An 8864-nucleotide genomic window follows, 5' to 3' on the forward strand; every position below is an offset into this window, starting at 1 on the left:
GCTAAGAGACTGGTTTTACTCACCTGGTGAAGACGCTGTCTATTCCCACTTTTCAGAGGGGATTGACCTAATTTGGAGACCCGCTCGAAACCAGGCTGTTACAGTGGGATTCCGACCAAGCACTTTCTATCCCTGCCACTGGGGTTATCGAGACAGATGGGCTGTCAAGCCAAGAGACTACATGACAGTGTAGGAACCTCAGTATGTAGCAGCAGCAAAGTGAGACAGGTTGGCATCTCTGCCAAAAGGATGTGCTCACAGCTTTCCAGAGGTAAAGCATTTCTAGATACAAACCACGCTATAGCTGGGAGATTGCTATATAATTCCAGTTTTCAGGTTTAAGCTAAAATCCTGTATTTTATCACTCTCGGAGAAATCTGCTGGAACCAGAAAAGAAATAAGGCTTGAGGAGCAGAGGCAGGGCTTAGCCTACTGGGAAGCTGTTGCAGCCACACGTGCAGCCCTGTACAGCACCTAGCTGAGGGACAGGAGGTGCAGGGTAGAGCTCAGGATCACCCTGGGAACACAAAGGGGCAGGCACAGCAGTAGGACCATCTCCCAGGGACACCTGAGCTGGACCAAAGGTCCACCTAAGAAGCAGCTTCCAGTGGAGGGTGACTGCAGGGGGTGAACAGGGCAAAGCAAGCAGCGACACCTCCTCCTAACACCCTTCCAGCCTTTAGCCATTCATGGTTTATGGATTTTATGAGCCAGCTGTGTTTACTAGCTGTTAAAGGAACCATTTTTTACTTGTGCATACAGCTAGTTTTTTAACCCATTTAAGTTTTTAGCATGCACAGGATGTTCTACAGCCATCTACACCAACCATGGAACATCCTGTGGATGCTAGAAGCTTATGGTGAAGTTGATGGGTCCTAGGATCTGTTCTTCTCATTGGAAAACAGCAAGCATTTGTTCGCTGTTCCTCTTCTCAGTGTTACCCATACTTTTACACACCACTGTATTACTACTTTCCCCGTGGTCTCTTCCCCAAGCTAGGAAGGCCTACACTTTAGCCGCTCCTCTTGTAGATATACTTGTCCTCTGAACATTTTCTATCCCTACAATCCTTTTTTTCTGACAGAGGATGCTCGAAATGCAGACAGAAGTAGTACATGCACTGTTATTTTAGACAGGGAAGTAACCTTCTCCATTTTGCTAATTTTTCTCTTCATATCAGTGCCTAGCATTGACTTATTTTTTTCTGAACAACCCTGGAAAACCCTAGGGTATATATTAGGCAGTCCAGAGACTTCACCACACAAGCTTGAAGTGAGACAAATGCATTCAGAGGCTCCTCCTTGCCCTAATTTTCTGTGAAGCAGGGGGAAAAGTAATTTATAGCTGTAAGGATATGTTTAATGGCTAGTCAACACTAAAAAAAAAAAAAGCAGAGCTGTAATAAATTAAACACACAGATACATAAGCCCTAAGAAGATAACAAGGGCTGTAACAAACACCAGGACTCCTAAGACTGACATATTGAAGGAGTACAGCAACCATTCAAGGGTATCCTTGAAGAGGTTCAGCCAGAGACTTTGTAACTCAAAAGAAAACAAGATCAGCATGAGGAAGGAAAAAGAAAATTTGTTACAGGACCTTTGAGGGAAACTGTTGCACTTCTTAAATTTTATGCAATGCTAAAAAGGATCAAAGGTGGGGAAAGGGAGGCATCAAGCTAGATGAGGGAGAAATAAGCATGGGAAAATGGAGAGGAGGAATATATACAAGGGGCCAGTCACCTGGAAACTGCCTGGTTAGTAAGTTTGTCCAGTTGCGCTATCTTCATACTAAGCTATTTATACCAATTTTCTCTGCAAACATGAGCATTTGAAAAATGTTAGCAAACTTCAAGCTGGAGTAACCAACCAATAGGATAAGAGATCTGAGAGCCAGACACTGGACAGACCACAAGTCTGCAGACCAGCAACCAGAGATCCACAAAGTGTGCATTCACAAGGTCCACTAACACGCTCAAAGTTTGATCAGCCTGCAATTAAGAACAAGATGGGGCCATTTTTTCCATTTCTACTTTTGAGTGCTATTTGAGTTTTTCTCAGCACCCATCATACCCCATTTCTCCTTTTTCTGCTAATCTGTCTGAGGTTGGTTGTATCTATCACTTGTGTGTGCACACGTATTTCTGGAGTTCATGCTCAGTCTCACTACTTGCTGAACCTGGAAAAGACTAGGAGCAAGGTAATTCCCCAGATCCTATACCTGCATTCAGCTGTCCTTAAAACCAGACACAAAACACTGTAATAGCACAAGTTCTCCTGCAAACCCAAAGTGTGGGGAAGAAAACCAAGGCAAAGCCCCATGTGAAGTTAGCTGGCTAAACAACCCAACTCCAGAACAATGGTGGAGCAGACACTGGAGAGCATTCTTGGCAGAGAGCTTACTTACAAATTGTCTCTAGAAAAAGATTTATTCACTGGAAAGCAGAATCAAAGATGAGAATACCAAGTCACACTGACAAGGGAAAGGAACCTAGAAAATAGAAACAGCCCAGACCATTGCTTGTTACATCTTGAGGAAAAGCAACCATATATATGGGTGAGCAAAAAGGCAAAAAGAACATGATCGCACAGCACCAGGACCAGCAGCAATCCCATTTTCTGTCTGGGAGGCCAACCAGGAGATACTGGAGACAGACTGACAGAGCACTGGAATTGCCCAGAGAGGTTGTGGAATCTCCCTCCTTGGGGATCTCCGAAAGCCTCCTGGACATGGTCCTGGGCAACCTGCTCTAGGTGGCTCTGCTTGCGTATGGGGTTGGACCAGATGGCCTTTGGAGGTCCCTTCCAACCCTAACCATTCTCTGACGAGCACAGGGAAGAACTGGGGACAATCACAAGAGTGAAGTGGACCAGCAGACAGTAACGACATGGAGCTAGGGACCATCAAAGGAGCACTGACTTAGGAGCTCCAGTCCTGCCCTAAGCACTCTGCTGACAGGCACCATTCAACATAAACCTCATTCAGGCAGCTACAATTTCACTGCTGCTCCCAAACGTCCATGCTGCAGAGTGACAACAGCAGTAAGAAGAGACGCTGAAAATACCAGGGCATCAGATGGAAGCGGAAGGGGCTTCTGTTGCAAGGGAAAAAGGGGACAGAGTTCTCCATTCAATGCTTGAGGGAAAAGGACACGATTTGAACAAGAGTATAAAACTTTTAATGTGTCAGCGTGTCAGTCCTCGATGCAGAGGAGAGAAAGGAGTGAAGGGGGTGGTTGTGGCTGTCCTAGGCACTCCGTACTGCAGTGATTATCTGCACAGAGCAGGAAAAGCAACATGGTACACACGCAGCCAGGAGAGCCCGCCGACCTTTGCTCCCTAAGGAGGGATACAACACCTGGAAGAGCAGTTCCTCTCACTGTCCATTCTGTTTCACCTTATGCTTCTTCCTTGCAGGGACTTGAGCATGTGACTTCTGGGAAGAACGCTGGACAGCCTTCAAAGGTCTCCTCTGACCCTGCAAAGAATGTCTCTTCTTCAAAGCAGGCTGGGTTTTTTTCTGCTCCTGGGCAATTTTTGATTCCTCAAGTTTCTTCTTTTTTGGCTGAGGCTCCACGACAGTCTCAGGGCCAGTGGACGGACTTGCTGCTTCCACAGCGGGTTCTTCATCTGAAACGAGAGAGAAGTGCTGTAGGAAGAACCCATGTGGTTTCTGCGTGGTAAGCTGCCTGTGAGAGCAGGCCGAGGCAGCTCAGTAGACCTCCAGTGCCAGGTTACCTTTCTGTGCCTTGGGAATAGCGTTAGAGAATTTCTTGAATTTGGCAATGAAGAACCCATCCATATTGTGTGTGTGGGGATAGAAACGCCGTGTAGACTTGAGGGACGGGTGGAAACGACGGTCCTTGAACCTGGAGGAGGAAAAGGGATGAGAAATGATAGAATGCCCCTGATGAACCCCGGTCAGCAAGGAAGAGTCAGTCACCTGTGCAGCTTGTGATCTGGCACGCACCTGGTGAAACCTTCCTTGCCAAAGTCCAGTCCTGTGGCCACCAAACGAACATTGCGTTTCTTCAGGGCATAATCCACCACCCACTCGTTTTCCTCCACCTGCCAGAGATTAAGCATTAGGACCCAAGGCTCGCCAGCCCCCTGAGGAGATAACCATGGCACAGTGTGGACTTACTGTGATGGAGCAGGTGCAGTACACAATGTAGCCCCCTGTCTCTGAGGCAGCATTGACTGAATCTATAGCGCTGAGAAGCAGCTCCTTCTGCAGGTGAGCACAGCGCAGGATGTCTTTCTCATCCTGAAAGGGAAAGAGAGGTTAGGATGCCAGAGGTACAGGGAAGCACCCCCAGGCTTCTGAAACTACTGTGGATGAAGGGGTGACAGGAGAACAAGGCACAAGATATAAGAGATTCTGGAGTCTTCTGAAGAACCAACCTCAAAAAAAACTAGCTCCAATGCAACAGGCAGAATAGAAAAGAGCAGGAAAAAATCAATTTCCCTACTACAGAGATCTCCCAAGAATACAGTTGCCCTAAAGTCCTCCCTCTCACGACGCATACCTGATCCCTCATCTAGCATCCCCATTGGCCACTCACCTTATTGGTTTTGACAGCAGGATCCTTGGAAATGACGCCTGTTCCGCTACAAGGAGCATCAAGCAAGACACGGTCAAACCCTCCAAGTACCTACAGGCAGACATGCATTTAGAGTTATGTTTATTGGTAGGGACTGAGAACAAGACTGAGACCAGAAACGGAACCAGATGACTGGGAAAGCAGGAAAGATCTCTCGTTCCTTCCTGTCTACCTTCATGTTTCCACATGAAGTAATGAGCACAGTCCCCTGCAGCTCTGCTCATTCTTCTGTGAGAAATGACTTCACAGAACAAAGCTTTGCTAAAGGGACAGCACAACTCTGCATAGAGGTAAGCACAGGAAGAACACCCCAGAGCAAATAGGCACATACCTTGGGGAACTGGCGTCCATCGCAGTTGCTCACGACAGCATTGGTGACTCCCAGACGATGTAAGTTCCCCACCACACTACGCAACCGCTCAGCATTGCTGTCGTTGGCCAAGATCATACCTGTGTTCTTCATAAGCTGAGCTGTCGGAGGGCAAAACACATCAGCAAAGGGCTGAAAACCTCCTGCACTTTTGCCCACAGGTACAGCCGCCTCCCTTCTTTCCCTGAATTCAGTCCCATTCTGTTTCCCCTTTCTGCGTAGACTAGTGGAAACGCATCACTTTGCAGAGCATCCCTCCCAAGACTAAGAAAGGCTCTAGGGCTGTACCTATGTAGCTGGTCTTGCCTCCCGGGGCACAGCACATATCCAGGATGCGTTCATTCTCCTGTGGAGCCAGAGCCATAACGGGGAGAAGACTGGAAGCTCCCTGCAGCATGTAGTGCCCAGCCAGATACTCAGGGGTGGCACCTGCGCAGGGAAGGTGGAACAAAAGAAGACGCATGAAATAAAGAGAGCCAAGAGCAGGTCAGCTCAGCCCTGTGACAGGAAGGGTGATCTCACCAATGGGCACGGAAGAGTCATAAATAACAAGTCCAGTTTTTGACCACTTTCCCAAGGGGTCAAGATTCACGCCACGGTTGATGAGAGCCTGCAAGACAACGAGATGGGGCTGAGGCACAACCCTGTGTGACAGGCAGCGCAGGAAACAGCCACTGGTTTCTGCTCACTTGTGCCAGGTCCCGTCGCCGCGTCTTGAGTGTGTTGGTACGAATGGTCACGGGACGGGGAACCTCGTTGGCTTCCAGAAAGTTTATCAGCTGGACAGAAGAAAGCAAAAGAAAGGAGGTAAAAATGAAGATCTAGGGAGGCTGCCACATCCTCACCTGTCAGCCAAGATACAGCCTAGGGAGGATTCTACCTCAGGGAGTGGGAAGATATCCATGAGCTTCTTGAGCAAGAAGTCACTGTAGGAGTAGTAGGCAGCCATGTCCCGGCGCAGTAACGCGAGGTACTCCTGTCGTGTGCGTCCTTCCTCCCGCTTCACCTTGAAGTCCTGTAGCACCTCCATGTTGCCCTTGATGCGCTGGTGAATGATGTGCAGGTCCAGTGGCTCATTGGGTAGAAAGACCATTAAGGGATCACAAACAACCAATAAACTTGCACATTAAGTTCTTCACAGGCACAATCACTCACGTGGGAGTCTTGAATTGCCACATCACCAAGCACCAGAAAGGCCTTGTTGGAGCACGCACATCTACGGAACTTAGCGTTTAAGCTTCCAACAGAGTTCACCAGGAGGGGGATTCAAAGGACAGAACTGGACAGAAAAGTTCACAAGGCAGAAATTGAGAGACACTTGAAAGAATATGGTTTAGTTAGTTAAATAAACAGGAAAAAATAGGAAAAAGACAACAATGAAAAAGGTCTTCCAATGCTGAAAACATTATCTGCATCAGAAAGGAGACCGGAAGTTCCCCAAAGACAACGACAGGGAACAGAAGAGAAAGAGAAGAAGCAAGATTAAATTGCACAGGGAGAGGCAGGAAATGAAAATCACCAAAGCCCAAGAGCAAGCACTTTGTATGCTGGAATCGCTACTGCCAGAGGCTCTACGAGCAGGTTAGACAAATGCCTGCCAGGAAATCAGGGTAGAGGGGAATACACTATGTGACAGATATCCATATGCATTTAGGACTAAAAAGAAGGAAGATTGGGGCAGGCTCTCAGCCCTTTACAGGGCATAACATATTTCCTAGCTATACTGTATTGTAGCACTACATAGCAACTGCTAGGGCAGCTCATCTAAAAATGCCTCATCAGGCATCTTGCTAAACAATACACATGATAAAACTGAAAGCTCTTCAGCTGTGCTCAGGCTCCGTACTGCTGCGTGCATATGGCTTATATATGTCACAGATATAAAGGATATTCTCTTTCTCAATCTGCTCGTTAGTTGGCAATTTGAACTGTTCATCTATATCTAGGTTGAGCTGCAGATCTTTGCTCTCTTCTTCCTTCTGTCCTGTCTTCTGCCTGCTTGTCTCCTCAGCCTCTTCCTCCTCCTCACTGTCATCTTCACTGAGGCCTCCCCTAGGTATAAAGAAAAGAATGGACATTTTGTACAAAACAATTTGCTGCGTAGGCTCTTCACAATCGTCACCTCTTGGATGTCAGAGAGGATAGAAAAGAATGAACAACTCAGGCTCCTCATCCAACCACGAAAGATTTTGCTGTCTTGAGACGTTCTCGAATCCTCACCTGTCAGACTTCTGCTTCAGGGCAGCTTTTTCAATAGGCAGCAACTAAATAGAGAGACAAAAGGTTAATGAAACAGTATTGATGAATACCCCCTTAACTCCTTGCCATCTGTAAAATTTATCTGCTGTGCTTAAAACAGACAACAAAAAAGACATTGAATGCTGTGCTAGTACCAGCTGCTAAACTTGAAATTGCTCTTGTGGGGTGAAGAAGGACAAAGCTCTCCACCACCTCATCATCCATCCCTCCCAGTAAGGTCACCCTTCTCCCCTAAATCTGCTGGGTCTTTACAGCCAGAAAAGTCAAGTATTTCTTACAAAATTAAATGCAAAAAGTTCTTACCTCTTCCTCTTCAGATGACGAGGCGCCATAATCATCAACCATCTCCTCCCCACTCTCATCCTCCTCCTCCTCCTCCTCCATCTCCCAGCTGCACTCTTCCACCTCACCATCGCTGGATAACTCCACATTGTTTCCTTTAGACAAGTTCTTTTTGGCTTTAGCTGGAGTCAGCCATTTTGCATTGCCGTCACTGAAGCCAGACTTGCGCTGAGGGGCTTGTCCTGCTGCTCTTTTGGGATGCGTCTCCTTCTGAGGGGATACCTGGTCTTTAGCTACAGGCAGAACAAACAGTTAGAAGCTAGGTGTTGTTCTCAGAAGCAACTATCCTGTTTTTTTGACTTAGTATGCAAAACAGACCTGAGCTGCCTGTCAATAAGAGAGGTCCGCTAAATCTCCACATTAGTTTTACCAGTCAAAAAAGAAAAGGCATGTTCTTAACTCTCTCCAAAGCAACTTTAAAAAAGCTTAAGTAGACTACCACGTTAAAACACTGTTGTAAAATTCTTACGGTATTTACTTTGATGTATTGTAAAGTCCTCCTTACTCCTGAAGTCTGTGTTGATCCCCGCCTGCCTACCGTGACAGCATATTCAAGTGCACAGGATTTAATGCGGTGCTCCTAAAAGCCTCAACTACTCAAGGTACCTATGACAACCTTGATGCAAAGAGAGCGAGTTCAGAAGTGGCTTTATAGCTTAGAAGAGAGACTCTTCACCGCTTTACTCCTCAGTGAGCGTGCTCCTACCTGGCGCAGCATGTCCCAGAAGCGAGCCCGAAGGCGTCCCCCAAAGCAAGGCCCTGAGGGGCACCGACACCAGCCCAGCGCTCACCTGCCGGCTGCCGCCCTCCTCCCGGCGCCTTCCTCCCCGTCGGGCCGCTCGCCGCTCCCAGTCGCCTCTTGGCGGCCCTGCAGCGGAGGGGAACGGGACGTCAGGCCCTGCAGGACCGGCACCGGGACCGGCACCGGCACCGGGACCCCACTCACCTCCTCCGCGCGTGGCTGGACAGCTTCCTCCTGCCGCTCTCCTCCTCTGCGGGAAGACAACCGGCGGTCAGGCGGCCCACGGCGGTGGCACCGCGCCGGGCCGGGCCGGGCCGTACCGGACTTACCGTGCGGCAGGAAGCGGGCCAGCTCCACCTCAGCCCCCCGCTGCTTGCGGGCCTTGCGCCCGGGGCCGCGCTTCTCCCTCAGCGGGTCCTGCTTCCGCCCCATGGCGCCGCCGCCACACGTGGAGGCCTCCGCCGCCGAGAACGGGCACGCGCACGCGCGCCGCCGCCTCCCCTGCCCGCCCATTGGCGGCGACACAGAACATGGCGGCGTCGCCCTCC

General features: G+C 48.9%; 1 protein-coding gene across 1 annotated transcript; it reads right to left on the reverse strand.

Annotated features, from left to right (window-relative positions):
* Window positions 1–3155: 3155 nt before the first annotated feature.
* On the reverse strand, window positions 3156–8830 carry NOP2 (NOP2 nucleolar protein). The gene is made up of 16 exons (XM_035571574.1): window positions 8646–8830; window positions 8521–8566; window positions 8366–8442; window positions 7536–7807; window positions 7194–7237; window positions 6865–7025; window positions 5854–6053; window positions 5663–5752; window positions 5496–5583; window positions 5262–5402; window positions 4935–5074; window positions 4565–4654; window positions 4144–4266; window positions 3970–4067; window positions 3738–3868; window positions 3156–3629 (listed from the first exon to the last, which is right to left on the reverse strand). Exons 1-16 carry the CDS (start codon window positions 8827–8829, stop codon window positions 3376–3378), a joined length of 2139 nt encoding a protein of 712 aa, XP_035427467.1. The 5' UTR covers window position 8830; the 3' UTR covers window positions 3156–3375.
* Between the last annotated feature and the right edge of the window lie 34 nt (window positions 8831–8864).

Source organism: Cygnus atratus, chromosome 1 (genome assembly GCF_013377495.2).
Source record: "Cygnus atratus isolate AKBS03 ecotype Queensland, Australia chromosome 1, CAtr_DNAZoo_HiC_assembly, whole genome shotgun sequence".
Classification (NCBI taxonomy): Eukaryota; Metazoa; Chordata; class Aves; order Anseriformes; family Anatidae; genus Cygnus; species Cygnus atratus.